The sequence below is a fragment of the Taudactylus pleione genome, unplaced genomic scaffold (assembly GCF_031769625.1).
Source record: "Taudactylus pleione unplaced genomic scaffold, aTauple2 ptg000967l, whole genome shotgun sequence".
Lineage (NCBI taxonomy): Eukaryota > Metazoa > Chordata > Amphibia > Anura > Myobatrachidae > Taudactylus > Taudactylus pleione.
This window is the reverse complement of record NW_028285368.1, coordinates 7668698-7696168: the sequence shown is the minus strand read 5'-3', so window position 1 is coordinate 7696168 and position 27471 is coordinate 7668698. Positions and strand designations below refer to the sequence as shown.

At 43.4% G+C, this 27471-nt stretch overlaps 1 protein-coding gene across 2 annotated transcripts; it reads right to left on the bottom strand.

The window, feature by feature from the left end:
* Nucleotides 1-210: 210 nt before the first annotated feature.
* LOC148462407 (solute carrier family 46 member 2-like) lies at nucleotides 211-25353 on the bottom strand. 2 transcript variants are annotated; one of them, XM_088460046.1, is made up of 8 exons: nucleotides 25235-25353; nucleotides 24848-24941; nucleotides 17699-18753; nucleotides 13620-13703; nucleotides 11873-11966; nucleotides 4866-4942; nucleotides 2253-2299; nucleotides 211-483 (listed from the first exon to the last, which is right to left on the bottom strand). In XM_088460046.1, the coding sequence occupies exons 3-8, from the start codon at nucleotides 18729-18731 to the stop codon at nucleotides 256-258; spliced, it is 1563 nt and encodes a 520-aa protein (XP_088316172.1). In that variant the 5' UTR covers nucleotides 18732-18753; nucleotides 24848-24941; nucleotides 25235-25353; the 3' UTR covers nucleotides 211-255. The 2 variants fall into 2 exon arrangements, with proteins under 2 accessions (XP_088316172.1, XP_088316173.1); XM_088460047.1 differs by lacking the exons at nucleotides 211-483; nucleotides 2253-2299 and having other exon boundaries at nucleotides 4077-4942; nucleotides 11810-11966.
* Between the last annotated feature and the right edge of the window lie 2118 nt (nucleotides 25354-27471).

The following is a 27471-nucleotide window of genomic DNA, read 5'->3' as shown; positions in this document are numbered from 1 at the left end:
TATACTTTATTCTGTGTGTTGACCACTCCCCCTCTAGTGGCTGGCCTCACCTATGAGGTGTGACTATTAAATAACAAGACTGATGCTATAATTTGTTTAATTATTTTAAGTACATTTTAATGCCATTCCCTTCTATGTACTCCCCTTCTGCATCCACACACCGCTGCATTCTTATTTTCCATTGATCAAAGCCGTGCTGTAGCTCATCTGTCAGCTGTCTCAACACTCAACAGCTCAGTTGTTTTCTTCTTTACCTCAGTAACTGATGCAAACGGGTTTCCTTGAATACATTTTTGATTTAGGGAAAATAAAGAAGTCATACAGTGCTTTGTCTGGCGAGTATGGAGGGTGTTCTATTTCTGCAATCTGTTTCTCGGCCAAAAACTGTTTCATAGAGAGAGCTGTGTGGGCTGGTGCAATGTCCTGATAGAAGATGAAACCATTCCTCTGGCCCCTTTGTTCTGATTCCTTCTCGCAAAGTTGCTAGAACATTTTTGTATTAATGTTAATTCATCATTCAGTAATGAACAATTTTCTAAATTATTTTCCACAAATTGAATTTGTTTTTGATGTGAAAGACCTTCCGGGAAGTTCATCATCTTTGACAACCTCACGACCATCACTAATCTTTTGTGCCACTCAAACACATGTGCACGTGACACACAACCTGCCCATAAGCCTCAGTTAGCATACGGAAAGATTTGGTGGGTGTTTTGTTCAGTTTATCTAAAATTTTTACGTTAACACGTTGCTCTACTTTTGAACCAAGCATTTTTACAGCGCATGGCAAAAACACAACTTCTTTGAACACAGGCCCTGATTCAGAGCCGGACACTCTGACAGAGCGCTCGCTCTGAATCAGGGCGTCTTTTTTTTTTTTTTAATGGAGCGGCCTTCTGGCCGCTCGCATTGCTGTGGGTTGCCACCCACAGCTAATGTGAGCGGCCAGGATGATGGTCTTGACCATCGCGACCATCAGGCTTGCGACGAGACCCTTGTGGTAGGGTCTCGTGACCGCAAGCCCCAGAGAGCTTTCGGCTCTAAAAGAGCCGAAAGCTCTCCCACTGACATCACTTGTGATGTCAGTGGGACCGCCCCCAGATGGTATGCGTTCTCATGGGAATGCCTCCGTCTGGGCAGCCACCCCCCCGGCCCACCCACCAAAGGGGGCATGCTGTCACTCAACATCGACAGCACGCCACCTTTGGTGCGAGACCCAGAGCGACGGATTCCCCTTTGATATCTGGGTCTCGCGCATGCACACGACGGAGCTGGCACCGTCGTGCACATGCGCTCTGGGCCACCATCGACCCGGATGCGAGCGCCCAGCGCTGGCGACCGGGTCTGAATCAGGCCCACTGTGTGACAGCAAACTATCCGTGTGAGTGGGGTGAAACTTGCAAAACTGTTTTGGGATGGTCCAAGGTCATTGTTTCCCCACTCTTTTAACTAGTGCAGTATGGTTTATTTTTTAGAAGTACAGTCTCATTATTTAACAGCCACACCTTTTATGTGGTGGCTGACCATGCTCATTTAGTGGACACGCATTTTTCTCTATTTCATTCTAATTTGCCACCAGGCCAGAGCAGGTAGACCAAAGCTTCCCCTCACAACCATCAGACTGCACCTCATATCAGTCATACTGCCCAACATCAGTTGTAAGATAGCGGGGCTGGTGGAAACATGGTCAACATTGAGGTGCATTGTGGTCAGATTTCTGCTTCTAATGGGCACATCAGCAGTTGAAATTCATTGCCAACTTGTTGAGGTGTATGGTGATAAAATCATGTCACAGAAACAGGTTTGGGTTTGCTTCACTGCCTTTGATAATGGCAGGACAGATGTTCAAGATTAGCAGTGATCTGACCGGCCAAGCACGTCCACCACAGATGAAAATTTTGTACTGCATTAAAGGTCTGATTCAGGAGGACAGAAGTTAGTGATATTGCTGACGAATTGATCATCTCAGTGGATACTGTGCACAACATTGTTTATGAGCAACTGCTGTACAAGAAAAAGTGTTCACGCTGGGTACCGATGGTGAAGTTCAGCAACCCGTCATGTCCTGGCTTCAAGTGCTTGACACTATTATCTTCTATGCCGGGATAGATGCCTTGGTGTACCATTGAAGCAAATGCTTAGACGAGTATGGGGACTATGTGGAAAAGTAATCTGTACCAAGGCCATACTATTAATTGTACATATACATACGTACGAGTTGAATACATTTACACAATGAGAGGTCTTGTTACCTTTTTTGTTGAAACACCCTTGTATATGCAAACAATGTAAGGGAATACTAGAAAACAAAAAAAAATTGTTGGTTGACATTAGTGGACTTCATTACTTTTTTAGAAATACAGACCAGTCAATCCAATCAAAATCATATTAAATAAGGGTAGTGATTATAGTAATATGAATAATGAATATTGTTTTATATAGTTTTGTCACAATTTGACAAAGGTTTAAGTGACTTAATTATCCACAAGGATACCTAGCTACCTACGTGATTGGTCTGCGATTGATACTTTTAAATTACAAGTAGATTCTATGTCTAGAGACATTGGGCAAAATTTACTAAGAGGCGGGTTCTAAACCCTGGTGGTTTGGTGGCGGTAACCGCAGACTTACTAAGGGCAAAACCACCGTCAAAACAAATTTTAGAGTAGAATTGAACAGGGTTGTCATTTAGAAACCGCTGCCAAACTGCCACCAAACCTCCGGGGTTTAGAACCCGCCGCTTAGTAAATTTTGGCCATTAAGTCAAGAGGATATCCAGCAACACTCTTACAGGATGTATATAATAAGGCAGTTGAAACAGATAGATCTAAATTATTGGTTCCAAAGAAGTAAACTGATCATTCCAACAGGAAATGTCAGTTTAATCACTACTCAGACTCTCAAAATGTATCAAAATGAAATAATCCATCTAACAAAATAAAAAACATCCTTAACTCCAATTTTAATATATGGCAACAAGATCGTATCTTAAATCAATGTTTGCCACCTCATCTTAAGATCATCTTTAAGAAAAATAGGAGCCTTGAAACACATTTAGCGTATTGAAAAAACCTTCACATATAAGACCAAGGGCCTCATTTATCAACGAGTTTATCACTCAAAACTAGTGATACATTTCACTTTTTATGATAATTGGTGCTCCAGCCAATCATCTCCCAACTGTCATTTTTCTAACAGATGACAGTTGGGGGCTGATTGGCTGGATCACCATTTATCATAAAAAGTGATATTTATCACTAGTATTGAGTTATAAACTCATTGATAAATGAGGCTGCAAGTGAGGTGTCAAGTTTGTTAGCTACACCCACTAAAGTATGTTTAGTAAATCTAGGTTTATTATCTGTAACTATATGGGGGAACAGGTTCACTGAAGTAGTTTCCCATGTTAGTGCAGAAAATTATCGATAATATTGCGTATTGCAGTGCCCGTGTGGCCTGCATGACATGGGCAGGACCACCTGGTCCTTGGAAAACAAGATTCTGTGAACATGGTCTGAATATTACAAAAAAATTAAATAACATAGTGTCTCAAGGCACTTTGCTATAGAGGGGAAATCCAGATTGTCTGTCTGTTTTAGGAGTTCAGCATGTTAAGAATACAAAAAGAAGGGAGATAGATATAGACTATTGTGCTCCTGACTATTGGATGTTTAGACCACATTCCTTATATCCCTCTGCCTAATTGATAACAAAGATTTTGAATTATTCGCTTAAATATTGGTAGGTACATGTAAATCTTGGTGAATAGTCCCTGGGGTTTATTGACAATTGGGTAAGATACCCATACCCATATGTTCACAACCTGTGTGAGTTGTTACATTAGGGTAGGAGTTTTCGTCCCATACTGTACATCAACAATGCTGTAGTATGGTCTTGGACTATGGTTTATTAGATTTGTTGGTGTTCTATATATTATATTATATATATTATTAGGATTTGTTTCCTTTTTATTGTAAAAAAACACCAGGTCTTTTTTGGTTACAATTATTAAATTAAATTAAAAGAGCAAATATTATTATAACAATAAATTATCATGAGTTAAAAATGTTCTCACTGTAATAAATGATCATGGTAATAATATTGTATCTATCATTTGAATTTGGACCTATATACCACTCTAAATCATTTATAGTGTCTTTAACAGCAAAATAAAAATATAAATGAGTTAAGAATGTTGATTTTTAATGCATCTGATATAAATTCCTTCTGATATATTGTTGCTCTAGTAGAGTAGTGGATAGAACAATTGACTAGGATGCTTTCAAAACTGGTTTCTACACCGGGCAAAGTTTAATTTAATTTCCTTCTTAAAATTAGAGGGTAAAAACTGTTATATATTACATAGAAGTTTCAGCTCATGTAGAGCAGTGGTTTCACTCACAAATGTGAGACTTCGAGTTCGCATCCCAGAGTGGGTAAGGTTATTAATTTATTATATTGTGTTTTTAAACATTGAAAATAGCTAATAAAATGCACTGAGCCAATTAGTTAATTGAACCCATCTGCTGTAACCGATGGAGGTAAGAATGGACTGACTTGGTATAATTTTTCTAAAATCATCAAATGTTCTAATTTTTTGTCTAGTATGTGCCCAGCTTTAGGGTACTAAATACGGAATAAAACTAGAAAGTATAGATATTTCTGAGTGTAATAGAGACTGAACATTAAAACTATGGGTTCATAAATAGTGCCATGTCTAATTCCTGGTGCTGCGTTGATGGGTCTGGGTGCAAGTGATTACATTTTCTTTCTTATACATCATGTGGATTATAGAATGCCTTCAGACCACTTTTTTGCTTAATGTATTGGTTGATAAGCTGTGGGAGAACATGGATCATCATTACCAGGAACCTGGCATGTGTTTGTATTCTCGCTGATAGTCTGTTGCCTTGATCGGGACCACTCATTGCAGGCTGCAAAACTGAAGTTGATAGACACATTAATATGAATATAAATACAACAACACTATCTGCAATTCAGTAATCTAAGAAATAAAATCTTCTGAAGAGACATTTATCATAGAACAGACAAAGAACCAGAGATTTTTTGGGTGCACCAAGGACAAGGTCAACATTTGCATTTACCTTAGCTGTCCTCTGTATGTACTCAGTAATTAGGCTCCATTTATTTATCTATATAACTCATTTTTGGGAGTTTTTAAATGAGAAAAAAGGCTAAATACTATTTGAAGGTAAAGTAGTAATACTAACACCTGAAGGTGTAATAGTATGCGCATGTATGTTTGGCATTAATAAAGAATAGAAGACACAATGTTAGGTATATGTGTAAGTAATCAAGCAGCAGTGACTTTACCCTATTTGTACACATAAAACACATTTAGTACATTATTTTGTTGTGTACAAATAGGGTAATGTGGTCAGAAACACAATAGAGAATAATAAAGCTGAAAGATGTATTAAGCCTTATTAAAACAAAAATTAAATCAACATTTGAACCTCATACTGTCCTTTAAAAATTAAATAGGAATTATCTTTCCTGCTGCAGTAAGTAAGGAAATGGTAAGAAATTGACAGCATTGCTAATGTTTTCTCTGCTATCTGCTGGAGGAGTCAGTTTATAAATATCTGCACAGAAACAGTTATATCGTATTGCTAATGGTCATCATCATTATCACTGGTCAGGATAATTTGCTGGTGAACTAGTAAAAATGAGGATTGATGATTAGAAGGCGCATTTGAAATGGGATTTAGTCAGCATCCTGGATCATACAATGCCAAAAGACAGAATCCTGACGCTGGAATGCCAATAGCAGTCAGAATCCTGGCTCCAGAATCCCAACGGCTGCATTCCTGATGGTGATGGTTAGGATTTAGGCTGCCAAAAGGGAAGGTTATAGTTAGGTTGCGGGAGAGGTTGCTAGGGGAAAGGTTAGAATACTTACCTGAATGCATCGGGATTTCCACCTTCGGGATTCCATTGCTGGGATTTTGACCACCGGCATTATTAGCGTAGGAATCGCATACACAGTTTGGAACAATACAGGCTGGTAAATCTTGGATGCAGATCTGGGTGGAAATAATCAGTGCAGATGCAAGGCAACAGTAATTGGAAGACCTGAGAGGGTGTGTGCCATTGGCGTCTTTATTGAACTGTGTGTGTAGTAGTTCTACCCTGATGACCCTGAATATAAATATTTTCTTTTGGGAAAAAAACATTAGATCTAAAATAAATTATATATACTACTGCTGTATTGTTACTATATGTACGCAAGCTATAAAGTTTTTTTTTGAGAGGGCGGCATATTTGAAGTATAGATAAATGTCAAGAAAAGAAATGATCTATTCAAAATTATACCGCCTGTAAAGTAACTGTTATATAGTTCAACTATTTAACATTGATTCATAGATTAGTTATATATTGAAGATTTAAATAACCCAGGTGTTGCTACTAGTTTGCAAATAAATGTTGCATTAGACACAAGAGTGACCAAAGGCAGTTGTCGATCCAAAGTTCCATCTGTGCCAAAATCTGGTTGGTTATTTTTGTCCGTTGAGGAGTTGGATCTTGCTGTGTAAGTCCAGTTGTCAGTCTGAGTGATTGCATACTCATGTTTGAGTTATTGAGAGTACAGTAACAGAGACCGGAGCCATTCTGATCAGTTAGTCCAACACAGGCAATCTGGGACACAGGCAATCTTGGCACTGAAGATGAGTCCGATTATGAGGATGAAGAAGTGGGATCCGGATTGAGTAGAGACTGTCAAAGGGACTCCAGCCACCATGGGTAGTTCAGCACAGTTGAGTGAGCTCATGGATAAACTAGGGGAGGCAATATAAGAGCAGCAGTGTTCCAGGCTGTATTAAAGGTTTCTGTATATCCCTCAGTCCCATGAAATCCAGTCATTTCAACACCCAGTCTAAGATACAACGACATGCCCACATTCAATGAAGTTACCATCAACATAAACACCCATTTGCACAATTTTTCGAGTCATTAATGGTAATGCATTGGGTGGAAGAGGTTTAGTGGGATAGGTACCTAGTGCCTAGCTTGACAGGAAATACATTAGATGTGTATCAGTCATAAAGTCCAGAAGAGGGTATCAAGTATGAAAACATTAAGGAGCTGTTAATGGTCAACTCCTATTATGCAGAGTTTATAAGGGGACAGAGAAGGAAGTACAGCAATTGCTCAAATTACAGACATCATCATTTTAGAGCAGCAATTTGATTGAATGGCTTTGGAGGTCAAAATGTGGGTCTCTGTCCATAGTCTCAGAACACCAGAGCAAGCTGCTAAATTAGTTGATGAATTCCTAACCTATCATCCAGGGTGGAGAAATACTGCACAACCTGAATCCAGTATTATATGGAGATCTCAGCAAAGTCATGTGACACCATATTGCGCAAACCTCCATAATGATCTCTAGCTTTTCCCACCTTTTTCAATAAGACAGTGAAGGGTTGAAAGCCTTAAGCCACACAGCTGCTTTAAGATTCATCAATAGCAGGATTGCACAATAGGTTGTGGGTGGTTCCTGGGAGTCAGGGTTAGGATTCCACATGTAGCCATTTGCCACAAGGAACATGAGAGAGATGAATAATAACTCTGACACTGAAACACTGGGCAGAAGATGTGGTGTACTAAGTGGTAGTAGTGGCTGCCATAAGAAACCACATGCCCAAAAATATGAGAAGCCACTTGCAGCCAATTGCATTAGTTGGGTAAGCGTGCATGGGGACTACAGGATTTAGGAGCATCCACCCTGAGTTTATTGCTGAAGCACATAATACACAAATCAGAAAATACGCATCAACATGGTCGGTGGTCATTCCCCTGCCCTGTGTTCATCTAGATTGGGGTTTAGGAATGGGGAAGGTTGACGTAGGGGTGTTAGAGGGCTTGCCCACTTCTCAGTTACTGTGACTAAGGCCGGTGGCTAGCCAGATATTAATGAAAGCTAGTACCCACAGCAAGTGCCATCAGAAGACCTCAGAGTCATTTAGATCCTCAGTCACCATCCCAAGGCCTCTGCAGCAAATGGCTTTAATGACCCCTGATCTGCTTTCAGTAAGTTACAGTGCTCAGTTGACAGAATTATTAGTGCAGTCTTTACGAAGCACAACAGACAGACCTGTCACTAGCTGGAGTAAGAAATGGAAGAGCTTTTGTTTTGATGACTTGGATGGACATAACTGTACCAGAGCTAGCCAGAAAACAGTTAGTCGTCCCTTAACGGTATTGTGTCAAATTGTTAAATTAGCTCATGACACATCAGTAACAGGGCACTCTGGTGTGCCCAAGACTCATGCCTGGCTGTTTCCACATTTCTTTTAGGATCAATCAGGACATTACACATTACCTAGCCTTCCGTGGGAGATGTCACTGCCTTTGGGATCCTTCTGGCCGCGTTCCCCTTCAGCCAATGTCCATCATCAATGAGCCTTTCAAATGGGTTGCCATGGACATCATTGGTCTACTGAATAAACCTAGCATGACTAGGAAGATGTTCATACTCTCTGTGGCATAATATCACCAGGTATCTGGAGACTGTGGCACTGTTACCATAGATGCCAAATATGTCAGCCAAACACTCACAGATATTTTTAGTCACATAGGAATTCCTAAGGAGGTTGTAACCAACCAAGGGACCCAGTGTCAGGGGTGGTACATTAAACTAATTATTTGTGTGGGCATACATTCAATTGGAAAGGGAAGATGGGGAGAAGTCACTATTACAGTAATTATTTGCATATCTCTAATACCCCTTTCAGACATACCGAGAATCCCGAGAAATTGGCCTGCCTCAGCCTAAATTCCCAGGATGTTGCGTATTTCTGAAAGGTACCTACCCAGAAACACATTCCTGGGTAGCCGACCCTGCAATTGACCAGGGAATTTCCCAGGACTTAAGTCCCAGGAAATTACCCGGCTCATGTCTGAATGGTGCTACCTGGGAATTTACTCCCGGGTTGCACCAAGCAGCTGCTGATTGGCCTGCTGACGGTCACTCCTGTCATGACTGACAGAGACACTGCCTCACTGGCTTTGAAGTCTGGACGGTATGTGTGTGTCAGCAGCTCCTCTTCTTCGCTGGCATCTTGGACATGGTGAGGGGCAGAGCCGGTGGAGGCTGGAGGAGGTGGCTCCACTGCTCCAGGTCACTGGGGAGGGGTTCCTGGGGTCACCGAGCTCGGCTCTAGGGCAGCACCATCATCGCAGCTCCAATTGTGGGACCCCTTCCAGATGGTGGTACCGACTCTAGCCTGGCTAATCTCCCACTGTCCCCTAGCATATCGCGGGCAACATGTCTGGAACATGTCTGGCTGTGGCGCTGTCCCATCAGAGAGGAAGTGAGAGGTGAGGAAGCTGCAGCAGCAGAGGATCCTAAAACATTCACACTGCAGTCTCAGCCATCTCGCTTTCAAGCACCTACAACATTAGCTATTATCAGACATCCATTATAAAAAAACATAAAAACCCTGCTTATGTCTGAAAGGGGTCTACCAGGAATTTCCAGGGTCTAAGCTGTAGCATGAAAGGGAGGTCTCTACCAAATACCCCGGATTTTACACAGAAGAAATTTCTGGGTCTGAGGAGGAAATTTCCTGGGTCGTATGTCTGAAAGGGGTTTAAGTGACACTTGAGTATTTGTTGAAGTTACAACACTGCAGCAGTTGATGTAGTTGGCTCATGACAACATAGAAGGGGCTCAGGACAGGCACAGATGGTATTCTGATCACCAGACCCATCTTTGAGAGCTGGCTATTAGCTAAAATGTGATGGTCCTAGTCCCAGCATGCAAGCACAAGCTCCAATCCACCTGGGAGAGTCCAGTACAGTAATTGATGCTGCGGTAGAGTGAATTCTGTGGTTGTCCTGGGCAGTTTTGGTGGATGGTTAAGTACCTACCACATAAACAGACTGAAGGCCTACATAACTAGAGTGGTAGGTGCTGTAGCCACCTGATGCCCACATATGGGTGACCCAGAGACTGACGCCATCCCAGACATACTGGCAAGAGTTCCCTCACTGGATGAAAGCATGGGAAGGTGTATAAAGTAACCTGAGGAGACCTGTTGAATAGTTCAGTTATTTAATAACATTACTATGTAGATTAGTATGGTATTGCTTGTTTAAATAAACCAGGTGTTGCTACTAGTTTGTAAATAAGTGCTATAGACATGAGACTGCCCCTGAGGCCGTTGTCCACTCATACTGTAGTTCCATCTTGGTCAATTTTCTAAAGTCTGGGTTATTTTGTTGGTTGGTTATTTTTGACAGTTGAGGAGTTGGGTCTTGCTATGTGAGCACATACCATTGAATACCCACATTAACTCACACTATTTTTTGATCCCTTCTGTCATATTTGTATGTGATTATCTTAGGTGTATTTACAATGAGTGCAGGATGTGTGGTGTAGATTGGCCCCTGCACCTCAAACCATGCACCCAGAGCATAATTATCTGGTGCCGTCAAATGGGTCTCCCCTCCTCCTCTGCGCCATCTTACCAGTGAAAGATGGCGCTGCACAGTAATAGTCAAAACTCTGGTAATGTGAATGTGCCAAAGCAATTGGTACCTTGTGCAGATGTGCCATCTTCCCAAATATTACAGGAAAGATGGCACCGTGGAAGAGGAGGGACCTGCTAACTTTTTTAGTGACTGGTATGAGTGGAGTGACGGTATAATTGGAGGATTGTCATGATGTAATTATGTAATTTGGGAAAGGGGTCAGGTCCAGTTTTACTAAAAGTATACATAGAGCAGACAAATGTCCACTGTGTATGAGCCCTAAGTTTGTTTATAGCTGCAGAGAGACAACATTAAATATATACAGTATGTCTAGTGTGTCCATCCCACTGGTCAACATAGACCTTCTTTTTAATTATAAAAATGTGTCTTAGTATTGGATCACTTGTAATTTAGGAGTAATTTTGGTTTATTATAGACACTGCTCTATTTGCTACAATCCGCATTTGTAATGCAGATTGTAGTGTGATATTATCGACTGAATTCGCATTGCGAATTCAGGCAATATCACAGGGATTTACTACAAATCTTGCAGGGACAGAGCTTGCGATAAAGCTCTGTCCCTGCGAATCCCCTACGCACACTAGTCACGGTATTTTCGCAAAAAATACCGTGACAAAGTGCCCGCGCATGCGCCGACCGGCCGCCGCTGCTACCCCCCGGCGCTAAGCCCCGCACCAGTCATTAAACCCCACCCCCGCGGACCCCTAGGTGCTCCGATGATGTCTTCCATGCCTCCGGTCAGCTGACATCCCATACTGCACTGAGACCCAATCACCTGACGACCGGGCCACAGTACACCATTGGAGACCAGCTGACCGGAGGGAGAACATCACCGGAGCCCCGATCACCGGTCCCTGGAGTCAGGTAAGCAGAGATCAGCTTGCGGTCTGCTTAGACCACACAGCTGATCACTGGGACAGCCTCTGGGCACAGCTCTGCCTTTTAGAGCAGAGTAGGAGCCTGGTAACCGGGGGACCCTGGATAACGCCACCTCCAGATGGCGTTATTATCACAGGTCTTTCCCCGATATTTTTTTACAATTTATTTTTAGTAACTTTGGTCGGATCACATTTCCCATTGCAATTATGGGAAATGCGATCTGCTTACTAAAAATAAGTGATACTTAGGGGTTGGAGTAGAATTTTTACGAATTCTACTCCAATTGTCCTGTAATAACTATAGGTGATACTAAAATATTGTGAAAAGGGTGTGAAAATACCCTTTTTCACTTTATTTTAGTAAAAATAATGTTAATAAATAAAGCCCTTAGACCTGTATCTGAAATACCCACCTAATGGGAATAATGCTGGCAAAACCAAGGATACTGAACACGATGAAACAGAATCCTGCATACCAGTTTAATGTAGCTTGATAGAGCTTATTGAATCCTGCTGAAGCACTCACTGCTACAATTTCAATTGCCAATTGAAGTATAATAAACACTTTGCCTAAAAAGAAAAATCAAAAGCATTACTTACATGACTTCCTTACACAATAACCATGAACTAACTAATATACTATGCTCCCATCTTGAATGAATGAAAGCAAGATGCATACTGTGGCATATTACAGTGTGGTCACACTTCTGAAACTATAGGCTGAGTGAACCTAATCCACATATGGTCCACTAAATGCTCGCCATGCACACCAGTAGCTGACACGCAGAACTCCTATACTGGTGTATAGAGCGACAGTAAACAGGTCAAAGCTCCCAACATCCAACAGTCAGGATAAAGATGTTGGTGGTGGAAAAGCATAACAGACCCTTAAATAAGGACTATGCTGCCTAAATTGGGACAGTTGTGAATAAACTCTGGTTATTGTGTAACTATTTTGTTATTATGACTGAGTTTATTTCATGCAAAAAAACAGTTCTAAAATTTAAAAAAAGCTCAATTACAAAAAAGAGGTGTAAAATGTGAAGTTAACTGGTACCACAAACTGGTTTGTACTAAAATTACTCAAGCACCTGAATCTAGTTATGTATTTTTGACAAATTTACAGCTTTTTACAAAAATATCCATTCACAAGCAGGCTTAATTTTTATATCCCTGAACAGCAACATGAAACCTTCTATTTTTTAGAGGAGTGCTATTACCCTCTACCATACCCTCACTTACATTTCTAAAACCAAAACAAATGAAAAATGACAGTGTGAGACAGTGGCATCACTGGGGATGGTGACCTAGTGCACTTTACTCACCATGGAGATGCAATTAGCCTTGGAGGGTGGATAAAGTGTAGAGTGATAAAGTGGCAACCAATCAGCTGCAAAACTGTGCCTGTAATAATATGTGTACGGCTCTTTGTATAATAAATAACTTATTGGCCTGAAAATCAGTATGTGCAGTGAGCCTCAATCTTGATTGTATGTTTAACTATTAATATTCATCCCGTAGCTGACATTACTTATACTGCTTTTACACCTAAATCCTGGGTCTGACCCGAGATTTGGAACACAGGGCCTGATTCACTATCTGCGTACGCTCGCTGGATGCGTATGCAAATTTGTCAAAGTGACGCCATGGGAAGCGAACGCTGGCCAAGGCATAAGCACGCCCACCGTGTCTTAGTGAGCGGCGTGTGTAGTTTGCGCAAGTGCAGAATGAAGCGTGCGCATGCACGTACGCAGAACATCGGGCTGCTTGCGAACGCACAGCGCGAGTGAGCGGTTCTGAATCAAGCCCACAGTTCCAAAACAGGTCAGACCCTGGACAGACCTTTTCTACTGCGGCGCCGATCTGGATTATTCCCGGATCAGCGCCGTTCACACTGCACACGGGTGCAGTGGAACACTTCTCCCGTCATTTGGAGATGACATCATCTCCAAGCGTAGAGAAACCCAGAAGTCCCCATGCCGTAAACGGGACCCGGATCGAATGACCCAGGGTTCCCGTTTACACTGCAGGGTTTCTCGGGTTGTTCCTGTGTAAAACCCTGCAAGTTACCTGGGTTAGACCCGGGAATCCAGCCCTGGCCCCTTTTACACCTAGGAGCAACCCGGGTTATCCCTGCAATAACCCGGGTTTTAGCTCTGGTGTAAAAGGGGTATTAGCTAACATTCTCATAAAAAAAAACAAAAAAAACCCATTGCATCTCACCATAAGACGATCCTTCAGTATGCTTAGATATCACAGATCTGATGGTTGGTGTAGGGATTTGTGAGAAGATCATTAGTACCCGAGCTTAAAAATAAATAAGATAATTCAGGTGTCTGTTCACATGGTATATTTAAGAAGATGTTTATATTTTGCAATCAGAGTGTTTCAAAAAGACTAAACTTCTATCTGTTTGTGTTTTAGTATGGTATGGTTGTAATTTCCTCAAATGTTTAAGAATAATAATTTACCATAGGAATATTTTATTTCAAAAAAGGTTCACAGGATTCTGAAATTGTAACCAAAATATTCCCAGTAACATTATGTGGCATTTATTAATAGGATGCCGGGAGGGGGCAGCCAGGTGGGCACAGCAGGGGGTGGTGCGGGGGGCGTGATGTGACATAGGGGATGGTGCGGGGGCATGATGCTGCATATGAGGCAGTGTGGGGGGCGTGGCAATGCGATCACATCATCATGGCCACTCCCCCACTATATATAACCATTGCAGGAGCGAAGGCAAGAATGGGAAGGTTAAGTCAAAATGCAGAGATGCTTACTAATTTATTCAGAAAATGCAAATACTAATTATTGCAACTATAATAAGGATTCCTGTATCACTGCTCACCTATGCTTATATACTGTAATTAGTAAACTATATGCTAACTGACACTCAGATCTGAAAACTCTTTTCTTAGGGAAATTTAAATCACATAGATAAAAAGCTAAAGAAGTCCTGCAAAACAACATAGGACCTATTAAGCAGCACAATACAAAAGACTGTCTTAAACATTTATTTTATAAGCAATATTTTCAAGTTCCTTAAATATATTCACTAAATAAACAAAGAGAAAATGTAACTCTTGGTAAAATGACAAATCCCATCCCAAAGGATTACATAGCAATCACACAATCCATTAGTTTTTCTGGCATCTTGTTCTCGCTCACTACAGATAAACTTGTTCTTGTTTATTCTCACTCAAACATTATGACAGGAACAAGAAAGTCCCACACTATCTGCTGTACTCTCCTCTCACCCACTAAACCCAGTCTCTGTACAGACAAAACACTACCACCATAAGTGAGATGAGTAATGTTCCCAATGGGCAAGTCATGTAGAATAAAGCCCACTTATGACCAGTATTTATAATTTCAAATTCTTGATTTCCTGTTTTAAAACTCAAATTTCCTAAACATTTTTGTATCAAAATACATCATTATAATTTTGCGGTACATGCGTAAAATTATATTTAACATCAAAACTAACTTCATTGTGTAATTTCCTTTGCTCTTTCAGCCTGCAATCAAACTAGAGTGACAAGACTGTTGCACCGTCCATCATTTGTGATTCATAAGAACCACAAGGTGATTTTTCTGGGGCCATCTTCTGTTCAGATTGGCCTAACTGGTCAAGTGAACATAACATCATGACAAAATCGGCTAAAGCCTGCAGCCTTCTCTAGTATGCATATGCCACCATAAGTCTCGGATGCTCGGAAATGGCTGTGGTCTTTCTATTCAAATAGATTCATATATTTCTTTAATTTTTTAAAATTCCTGTTAAAAATGACAATAAGTTAGAATTATGTTTTTCCCAAAAATGCATGATCAGAGGGCCCGATTCATTACGGACCGCAACAGCATATGCAGTCGGCCGATTGTTGCGTACTGCGCATGCATCGCAGTGTGCATGCACTACGGCTAAACACTGTGTGCGATCACGCACAGCATGGTAAGCCATCGCAGAGTGATTGACAGGTAGTCAGCGTTTGGGGGTGGTGACGGGGGAGTGGTCAGAGAAAAGCAGGCGTGCCTGTCCATTTGAACGCCGTTGCATGGGTGTGCATAAATTAGCCATTGCGACGGCATAAGCAGCCTGTGTACTCACTGAGTACAACGTGGTTACCAAGGTCAGACATGCTGTAATTCTGCGTAAGGGGCCGATGTTACTCGATGTTACCGATGTATACGCAGGACTACAAGGTATTATGGATGTGAGCTAGCGGTAGTGGACGCCTTATACTGGCTATTTGACGCCTTTGTGATTGCATTCATTAGTATATTTTCACAGCAGACTTCCGTGCGTAGTCGCAGCTGCGATCGCAATAGTGACCTGTAGGGAATACGGCCCAGAGACTAATTTGATCAAAATGGGGAATAAAACAGGTAAGTTGAAACACTGCATATGACAATCCCTGCCCAAATTATCTCCAACTAATGATAATATAAAACAAAAACACTTGTCCTTTTTCTCTTTCTACTATTTTACTATTTCTGACTAACTTGGCGAAATATAAATAGAATTCATTTTTTTTTTAGAAAAAATACAAATGAAAGTTCTATTAATCACATAACAATATAAAATTTACTTGGGTATCTTAGCAAAATAAAATGACATTGTAGGTGTAACCAGCACAGAGCATATAACGGTGACACTGGTCACAAAAGAAAACAAAAAAGAATCAGCTATTATTATGTTATTACCAAAGGTAAGCAAGTAAGTGCTATCATTACAAATAAAAAATCACTGTGATATTAAAAAACGCATGCGCCGGTCGCACTGTATGCCAACACTGGTGCCGTCTTTATAACGGGCACCTTCTTCATGGCGGTAAAACTTACTAAATTTAGATGAACTTATAGTTCCGCCTTTCAACCAAAAAACATTTTTGCCAGGTCCTGACCCCACTATGCTAATGTGCCTTATTAGGAATCATATAGATGTCCCAAGCTTCACTGGCAGGTTTAGTCTGGTGTATGTGCATAGACACTGATTCCAATATGTAGGAAATACTGGCATATGCACGATATGCCACCATGCGCCAGTCGCCATCGGCAGAAAAGGACTGTCTGAAATCACCAAAGAGGTGAGTTTACACTCTGCCTCTTCGGTAAATATTTTTATAATATATTCATGTGATATTTAGCCCTGCTACTCATTGATAATGGGTGAATCAGAAGCTTCATTTAGCAATCTTTAGTGGCCACTTGATTAAATTTCAAACTTTGTAACCCATACGTCCCAACCATCCCAATTTCAGTGGGACAGTCCCGCTTCTCGGACACTGTTCCACTCTCCCACCTGTGGGCTGCAGTATCCTGCGGGAGGGGAAAAGTTGGGGGAGCATTTGTGCAGAGCAGTGGGTGAATACTAAATACAGTAGATGCTGTGTGCAAGTAATGTCTATTGCTGATGTGTTGAGCACATGCAGGACAGCCACAAAGGGGCCTATTTATCGACGAGTTTTATAATACACAATGAGTGATAAAACTCGTTGTGTATGTGCTCTAGCCAATCAGCTCCCAATTGTAATATTTCAAACAGATGACAGTTGGGAGCTGATTGGCTGGAGCACCATTATCATACGCAACAAGTTTTATCACTCGTTGCATATTATAAAACTTGTTGATAAATAGGCCTCAAAGATTTTAATTTAGCAAGTACTGTAGGTTTAAATTTACAGTATACTATCTATTTTTTTAGTAAGTAGTTTTATTTGTTATGTCTGTATGAATTCTTCTCTGGTACGGTAACAGTTTCAGTTGTCATTAATAAATTTGCTTCCAAGTCTATTTTGTTTTAATGTCTTTTACTACACAATGAATGGCTGGTGGGCCTTGTTTTGGGGTGACTTTGGTGGAAGGATTTTCCCTATACTGTGAGATCCTTGGAGACCATTTATATTATCTTAGAATAGAGAACCAGACATTGAAGGGCTGCAGACCATTGAGATAAGATCTATGAACAGATCAAAATTAACTACACTACAAGCGTGCTCTTGGTGTTTGTATTGTCTGTATTTGTTCATGATCAAAATAATTTTAGATTGTTTTTGAACCTTCTAACATTTAACTAATAGTGCAGGATAAAAGTACGGGTGATAGATAGGTAGATAGATAGATAGATAGATAGATAGATAGATAGAAACCATATAGAGAGATAAGGCTGACAAATGATTGTGGTTTTAAAAACTAAAATTAATAAAATTATAGAAATCTTCACAAATGAATCAGTATAAGAAGTGACTTAAAAATGTTGCAGTTAAATACTGTTAACTGTATAATGTATGTTCTTTACTTACCAATATAATACATATATGTCCAATGTACAAAAGACATCATCAGGAGACCAGAGCTGAATGAAACCATTCCAATAGCAATTAGTCCCAGATCACCTGTACATTTGGAAAAAATTAAAACACCTAGGAAGCTGGTGAGGTAGGTCATGTAGGCTGCAGCATAACCATAGCCCACATCAACAGGACCCCAGTTCAGAGGTTCTTTCAGAACAAACACGTTGATCACATCTTCAGTTGCAGTGAAAGCAACATTAAACAAGACTGCACTGGTAAACATATGAGTAAGGAAACATTTATATGGGGATATGAATGGTAAAGCCTCCATTGAGTTTGTTTGTATTGTTGTGTTACTTGTGTCTTGCAGTAATCTGGTGGTCTCAGAACAACAATGTTCTTCTGGTTTCCTCAGAACAAAAATGCTGTACAGGACAGAAAATGCATAGCAACCTATACTACATGATACAAGGATTATTCCTTGATGGTTTGTAATATTCAAGTCAACAAAAATATGTCCTGAGACCAAACTGCCTATAAATCCTGCTAACCCATACACCATTTCAATAACGATGAGTCGAAGAGATCGTCTTCTTTCAGAAGAATACAGGGAGGCCCAGGCCATAACACCAGCCCAGTAGGTTGTGAACCAGCCGGTTAATCCATTCAGAGCTGCAGAGCCAAAGATGACTTCTACGGGCCATTCCCAGATAATGACAAATACCAGAAGCATCCTGGATATCAGATAACCAAGCAATGGCACACATATAGTGACCTTTATAGTCGTTTTTTCTCCAATTTTTACGAGGATGTAGGCCGACAGAAAAGGAGTTAATCCCATAATGACATTGTAAATGATATAGAAGTTTGATATGGATTTCTGTAAAACGTCTTCATTACTAGAGTTGACAGGAGACTGTTTGTTGTTGATGGACTTGTTGTAGTGATTCCTGACCACCATAAGTAGTGCAGTGTCATAGAAAGAGCTGGCGATCTGTGTTCCGGCAACCACTGGCTCAATCCACGTCCTTATCATCTCCATTCTTTTCGCAGGTGACTAGCTCCTTACATAAATCAGATAATAAGATATTGTAACTATAACACATTACACTATGAGGGCATGAAGATTGCCATTGGGTCTATTAAATTATACAGAATATTTTTTTTCTGAATAATCCCTATACCCATTTATGCCTAGTTAAACCTACTCAACCGCTCTTAGTGGGTGTAACTGGATGGCAACTGGACATTCACACGTAGGATAAGAGTTTTGAGGGGTGTATAGATTGTGTTTACAGAGTACAGCATATAATATAGGTACAGCCTTGGTGAAGATAGGTGTTGATACTGGCTACTTTCAAAAGTGGATGGATAGGGGTGGTAAACTCATCAATGTAACTAACTCTGAATACAGATGAAGTTCTGCATTTCCATGTTTGCAGCCAACTTGTGTGCAACTCTGAATCAGGCCCTACAAATGTAGATTGTAGACAAACATGACATAAAAGTGCAGGATACTGTATATATGTACCATCAGTGGCGTATTTGGGGGGGTGGTCGAGCAAGGCTCGTGCCCTGGGCGCAATCAGACTGGCAGCGCGTGGATGGGGTGGGGGGTGTGCCGCTGGACGTGGTCCAGGACACTGTTCAGTGTAGTGCGGACCGCACAGAGTGCGGTCCGCACTACACAGTAACAAACACTGCCACCGGCTAGTACACTCGAACTACCCGGTGGCCGTGTGTTTGTTTTGACAGGTCAATGAGGGTTAGACAGACTCTCATTGACTGCTGCACCCACTGCCGGGCTGGAGCTTACTCATGAGCTCCATCTTCCGGCTCCCGCAGTGGGTGATGGGAGAAATGTCATGACATCTCTCCCATTGTGCAGAGCAGGCTGGCCCATGAGGATGGAGTAGCGGACGGCGGCGGGCGCAGGAGTGGGGATTCAGGTAAGTGTTTTTGTTTTCTTTTGTTTGTGTATGTCTTTGGCACTACTGGGGGGCACTACTGGGTGCACTGCATAGCGGGGACTACTGCTGGGGCACTATATAAGGGGCACTGCATAGGGGGGGATTACTAATGGGGCACTGCATAGGGGTGACCACTACTGGGGGCACTACTGGGAGTACTGCATAAGGGGGACCACTACTGGAGGCACTGTATAAAAGGGTACTACTGGGAGCACTGCATAGGGGGGACCACTACTTGGGGCACTGCATAGGGGGGACTACTGCTGGGGGCACTATACAAGGACCACTACTGGGTGCACTGTTTAAAGGGCACTACTGGGAGCACTGCATAAGGGGGACCACTACTCGGGGCACTGCAGAGGAGGGACTACTACTGGGGGCACTATATAAGGGGTACTACTGGGGGCACTGTATAAGAGGCACTACTGGGAGCACTGCATAGGGGGGACCAGTACTGGTGGCACTGCATAGGGAGGGGGACCATTATTGGGGCACTATATAAGGGGCACTACTGGGAGCACTGCATAGGGTGGACCACGATCAGCGGCACTGTATAAGGGGCATTACTGGGGGCACTGTATAAGTGGTACTACTGGGGGCACTGTATAGGGGGCACTACTGTGGGCACTGTATAAGTGGCACTACTGGGGGCACTGCATAAGGGGCACTGTATAACAGTGCATTACTGGGGTCACTGTATAAAAGTGCACTACTGAAGGCACTGTATAAGGGGCACTACTGGGGGCACTGCTACTGGGGACATTGCAAGAGGGGTACTACTACTTGGGACAGTAAGGTGCATACGGAATGGAAAGGAATGTTCCCAGAGTGACAAGAAACGGTGGTGTGTCATGTTGCCATGACCCCAGTTTCCAATGGCTGCGCCACTTGTGGCATGTGACCATGCCCACTTTTCGGCTCCAAATACCTTAGTTACGCCACTGTGTACCATACATGTGTATACAGTATGTTTCACTATTACCACTGTCACACTTGGAAGCTATCTTTCCCACTTCTCTTGGTAAATAAAACTACTGCAGTTTAGATCAGCAAACAGACAAGTAAGTTATTTCTTATGACTACCTGGAGGTCTTTTACGCAAATGCAAATATGATGGGCCCTAAGTGCACTTACAGTGTTTTTCAGCAATTACACCCATATGTATAAGATCGTAATTATCCACATGACTAAATGTACTTTTGAGATACACACATTATTCCAACACGCAAAAAAAAATATTGTTTTAAAGGATGAGATATGTAAATGTCATTCTAGGGCTGGAGGCAGACTTGCCTACCCTCCCGGTTTCCCGGAAAGTGTAGAGAACTTCCTGGTTTCCTTACTGTGCAATTGAAAATCCAGATTGAACATGAGTCAGTCCAGATGGGGCAGGGCTGGGGCTCGAGGATGTAACAACATGACTTTGTTACTGCAGTGCTACAGGCTGGTCACCGCGGGGTTGTGAGTAGCAGTGGCTGTCTAGCCCATAATCAGACATACAGACTCACTGCAGTCCCTTCCCACCTGGAGTCTCATGGAAGTGACTGGAGGCAGCAGCGTCCTTCCCCTGGTGGTTCTAATCTGAACCCCTAGAAAAAAAGTAACTGTAAGTAGTAAGGACTCGGGACTTTTGTTTATTATATGACAGAGCTTGCAAAGTAACAGTAAACTAAAGCTGGGTACGCACTGACATATATTGGCCGATCAATTGATCAGCTAACATATCTGCTGCCCTTCGGCCAGTGTGTACCCGCGATATGTCTGTGAACATCATCGTTCACAGACATATTTCATTGGCTGTGCTGAACAGCCGATGGCAGATATGTCTGCAAACATATCTGTCCATCGGCAAGTGTGTACGGGCAGTCTGCAGACACGCCCCCGACCCACCCCGCCGGGACCCGCGGCCAGACACAGATGATGGCCGTTCAGTGTGTATGAACGACCATCATCTGCAGATATATCTGCAGATCACTCGATCTGCAGATATATCTGTATAGTGTGTACCCACCATAAGCAGCTTTGTTTACTACTCTACGCAGATGATTTCCCATAGGTGGAAGGATCGGGGGATAAGATAAGAATGGGATTACCTTATCTTGCAAGGTTGTGATCTCTGTGGACAGTTACCTGAAATGACAGGCAGTCTGCACTCTGCAAGTTCCCACTGGCTGGGCAGACTGCCTGTCATTCCAGAGAGCTATCTAATGAGATCATATCCCTGCAAGATAAGGCAATTCAGTTAGTCCAGACAGCCCCAGCCTCACACTGAACCCCCTCACATTCACTAGCCCACCCTTTTACAACACTCTACCATACTCCCACCTATACTGACACTGGTGCACCCTTGTTACTGTCCCCATAGTCCAGCTTCTCTTGTGCCAGTTCTGTCTGTTTCCCATTAGATTGTCAGCTCTCTCACAAGCAGGACTCTCCATACCCTTTGCTTTCAAATCTGCATTTAGTTTGTCTAACTTTTATGTCCCTTTTTATGCATACTCCATACACTACTACTGTAGCTGTGAAATAATTTACAAAAGCCATATTTTAGAAATGTGTATGCTCTTTTTTTTTATTCCAGTACTTTATTTTAGTTCATGCATTTCACATATTTGTTTTTTTCTGCCACTGCAGGACACCCCCCTTATTGGAAATAGATACCCCCTTAAGTGAAGCTAGACACTCCCTTTGGTCGGAGCTGGCCACGCCACCCGCTCTGCGTATTCTACTAAAGTCTATAATCTCCCTGAAACTAGTTTTCAAAAATAGGCAAGTATGGCTGGAGGTACATAGACTTTTTTCTTCTCTTGAATTGGTATTTTATAATATCACAAGTAGCGGAGATCAAGCCTTGGATTACACTTTCCACAATAACTCTTTATACAGGAAAATGCATTTCTAGGTGCCTTTCTAACAATGCAAGAAGAGAATACAATGAACAATAGTAACAGAAGTACAGACAGTCTTGTAGACCCCAAACTCTCATAATTCATAAACAAGGATGAGGTTAGAAAGATATGTCAGGTGAAATAATTAAAAGTGACTCTAAAGTGGTACAATGCAATACTGGTGGTATGGAAATCAATTCTGCCTTTGTATTAAATATGGTAGGCACTCTTTGCTCATGTTGGATGCAGAGTGTCTTTGCCTGACCATTCCGGTAGCACCAGTGACGTACGGTGAGGTCAATAGCTGGGGTTGCGCACATATCTTTTTTGTATTATTCTAATTGTTTTTATATTAAAACTCTAAAGCATGACAGGGAATATGATAGGGGAGGGAGTATGACAAGGGAGGCTCTGTCTCCCCTGCCTACCCTGACCGCATGTCCCTGGGTGGCACTATGAACACATCGCTGAGTTGAATTCTTCCCTTGGATGTTTTCACTCTTCCTACCATGCACATTTCCAGCCACACTCCCATCTCACTAAGAGCCTGGTTCTGAGTCAGATGCAGTCATGTCTGTCCCATACTTACCTACTCTCCCGGAAATAGCAGGAAGCTCCCAAATTTTCAGGGTAGCCCCCTGCACCCCTAGAAGAGTATACAGATCTCCCACACCCTGCCCACTTCCTAGTGAAGTGGGCAGGATGGGGAGATAATTGCCGAGAAACGCGGTTTAATTGCCGTGAATCGCGCCTCTGTATGGAGGGGATGGGGCTTAAATGACTGAAAAAATGTGTAATTTTGCCCCGCCCCGTCCTCGTGCTCCCTCGATTTACATCAGTTTGCCATGAGGGGGTAGGGCGTACTGATGTAGAAAGCTGCCCCTCCCCCCCACCAAAAGGTGGCCTGCTGTGTCTGCTCTCCCGGCATCTCTCGGGGAACAGATAATAAATGTTGGTAAGTATGGTCTGCCCTTACATCTTTTGCCGCTGTCACATCTGCATCTTAATGCTAATGTTACTGCAAAGCCCTTCTCTGGTGTTCAAGGGCATATCCAAATGTGAAAGGACTGCAACGCCCACTCGCAGCATCTATAGACACTGCATTACCATCTGTAGACACACCATCAAAGCTTGCAGCAACCCTATTATAGGTGTAGTTTCTCCGTCTGAGTATGGCCTCCTATGTGAGCAGCTGTGTGTCTCTGGCCCTGATTCAGAACCGGACGCTCTGACAGAGCGCTTGCTCTGAATCAGGGCCGTCCTTCTTAATTTTTAGAGCGGCCTCCTGGCCGCTTGTATAGCTGTGGGTGACCACCCACAGCTATAGCGAGCGGCCAGGAAGATGATTGTCGGGCTTGCGACGAGACCCTTGTGGTAGGGTCTCGTTGCGCAAGCCCTGGAGTGCTTTCGGCTCTATCAGAGTCGAAGGCACTCCCACTGACATCACTTGTGATGTCAGTGGGGCCGGCCCCAGACGGTAGGCGTTCCCGTGGGAACACCTCCATCTGGGCAGCCACGCCCCCGGCACGCCCACCAAAGGGGGCATGCTGTCACTTACCATCGACAGCATGCCCCCTTTGGTACAAGACCCATAGCGACGGCTTGCCCGTCGCTATCCGGGTCTCGCGCATGCGCACGGCGGAGCCTGGTCCATTGTGCGCATGCGCACTGGCCCAACATCGACCCACTTGTGAGCGCTCAGCACTCGCGAGCGGGTCTGAATCAGGCCCTCTGTATGCAACCGTTCTCAGTGACACTACCATAAGACACTACATCCGTGTGCTATTAGCCAACTCTTTCAATTTACTTCTTTGTGCGTGCATCTGAATCTTTACTGTGCCTCTGTATGAACACCATGGGGACGCATGCGCAGTGGGACTCAGATGCATGCATGGGCACTGAGAGGGGGGGGAGCGGGTACAGTTAACTCGGGCCCGGGCTTGCTAGAGGGGCCTGGCGGGGTCCAGCATTGCCCCCCCCTCTCCCTCACAGCAGCTCAGCACACAGCTTGTGCTGGGTTGGAGTGCTCCAGCAGCAGCTGGAGCAGTCTCCTATGGCTGTGGGGGGGGAGCAATCACACTGATCGCGCTCCCCCCCCTGCTTAGCGCCAGGCTGGGTGGGCTTACAGTGAAGAGACTGAAGCACAGTGTATAAGAACACATCTGCACAGCTATTTTAAAATATTTGATTACAAATGTGTAAGTGATATTAGTATTGGGAAATATAAAACATATGAATGCCACGTCTCAAATCTGACTCCGACTCCAGTAAGGTTATGTACAATAAATCATGGTACTTACATTCCGCTGTTCACAAGGCTGCATAGACAAAAGGAAACTGTACTCTGAAGCTGTAAGGTGACATTCTTTTCACGGTTTGGAAGTGCAGCTGAGACTGTCAACACAAAATAATGTTTTTTTCTTCACTTCTGGTTTAGAAAATGGGAAGGGAACTAAGTAAAATCACCCCCCCTTGTGGTACCTGCACAGAATATCATCTACAGCCCGAACTAACTGAAACAATTCTCGACAGAGAAAAAGCAAACTAGCACAGCTAAGCAGATATTATGCAGAAGCCATGGAGCGATAGATTCTAGAAGTAAGCAAGTTGAAAAGAGAGCCCACTCGTGATTATTTTACTTATAACATTTGCTCACGTACATCAAAGTTTAAAACATTAAACTCCACCTTGGACGGTCCTCCGGTTCCTGGTGTAATCGTCAGGCCACGCTGCAGATAGCAATTCAGTTGACCACTGCCGGCTCTGGGTATACCGGATGACGTCACACGTCCACATCAATAGAGTGCCAGTTTAAGGTAAGGATGGCACAACATAAATCAGCCATCTGTATAGCCTTACAATAAGGGACAGGAGAACAAACGGTAGCAAAGCATTTTGCAGAATTTAAGCGCAATATGGCCACTTTGAAAGACAAAACTTATAGATCAGGTACCTGAATCGATCCGGGGTGGTAACAGAGCACGTAAACTTTTACAACTAGAATCACATTAGATTTTTCGCTTAGACACGGTTAAACCTAGGGGGTTAAATGATTCTCTAGGATTAATATATTTCATCTAATAAATTTCAGCTAAAAGATTCTATTATACATAAGCAGGGCCGGATTAACAGGGGGGCGACAGGGGCGATCGTCCCTGGGCCCCCACACCTGAAGGGCCCCCACACCTGAAGGGGTTAAAGTGAACTGGAGGAGACGGAACCAGTTCCTCCTCCTCCGGCCAGCCTAACCCCGGCGCCGCAGGGAGGGACCATTTGCCAGACGCCCGCTGAGATTGTAACCAGCGGGCGCCCAGCTCCCTCCCCGCAGTGGCAGCCGGAGCCGGAGACTGGAGGGCTCCAGCTCACGCAGTGCACTATGGGAGAGACGTCATGATGTCTCTCCCTTGGTGCAGAGGAAGAGCTGAGCGGCCTGGACGTGGATGGCAGCGGGGCTTAAGGTAAGTAATAGCTCTTTTTTTTCTTTATCTTTGTTAGTGCAAGCAGCTATTGTACTGGGAGCATTGCTCGGGGGGGAGCATTACTACTGGGGGCATTATTCGGGGGGGCATTACTACTGGGAGCATTACTCGGGGGGGAGCATTACTACTGGGGGCATTACTCAGGGGGGCATTACTACTGGAGGCATTACTTGGGGGGCATTACTGCTGGGTGGCATTACTGCTAGGGGCATTACTCAGGGGCATTACTATTGGGGCACCACTTCTGGGGCATTACTATAGGGGGCTCTACTACTTGAAGCGGGGCATTACTACTGGGGCACTACTACAGAGGGAGCATTATTATTAGGGGCACTAATACAGGGGCATTACTACTGGGGGCATTTATACAGAGGGTACTACTACAGGGAGCATGACTACTGGGGCCACTACCACAGGGACCATGACTACAGGGGGCATTTATACAGAGGGTACTACTACAGGGAGCATGACTACTGGGGCCACTACCACAGGGGCCATGACTACTGGGGGCATTACTATTGGGGGCACAACTACAGTGGTATTATTACTGGGGGTATTTATACAGGGGGCATTACTATTGGGGACACTACCACAGGGGGCATTGCTACTTGGGGCATAACTACAGGGGTCATGACTACTGGGGCCACTACCACAGGGGCCATGACTACTGGGGGCATTACTACTGGGGGCACAACTACAGGGGTATTACTACTGAGGGCATTCAGCCAGGGGAATTACTATTGGGCACACACAGGGGGCAAGACTACTGGGGGGCATTACTATTGGGGGCACAACTACAGTGGTATTATTACTGGGGGTATTTATACAGGGGGCATTACTATTGGGGACACTACCACAGGGGGCATTACTACTTGGGGCATAACTACAGGGGCATGACTACTGGGGGCACTACTAATGGGAGAATTGCATAGGGGGCACTACTACTGGGTGCACTGCATAAAGGGCACCACTACTGTGGGCACTGACACTACTGAGGTCCCCATTGTGCAAAACCCCAGGTCATCACATTTAATAAAAGCCCCCACATGTTTGTTGCCCAGGGGCCCCCACAGACCTTAATCCAGCCCTGTATATAAGCTTTTGATACAAGATTCTGGACCTGATTCAGAGCTGGACGCTATTTGCGAACGGTCGTTCTGAAAAAGGGGCCGGCTATTTAAATTGAGCGCTCGCTCTTTGTGGTCTATGTCTGAGCGAGCGAACGAAACATGCGCTCGTTATTTTGTAGAGACGCCCCCTGGCCGTTCGCATCTTACGTCATCTCTGCTATTTATTAGATTAATCGAGTACATCAAAAGGCGTCTGAACTGCTCGCAGTGGTAGGTTTTACTTCCCGCAATCACTGCGAGCAGTTCAGGCTAAAAGACAACCAAGTGACGTGATCGATGACACTCCCTTACTAATTATGCACTCCCATTAAACGC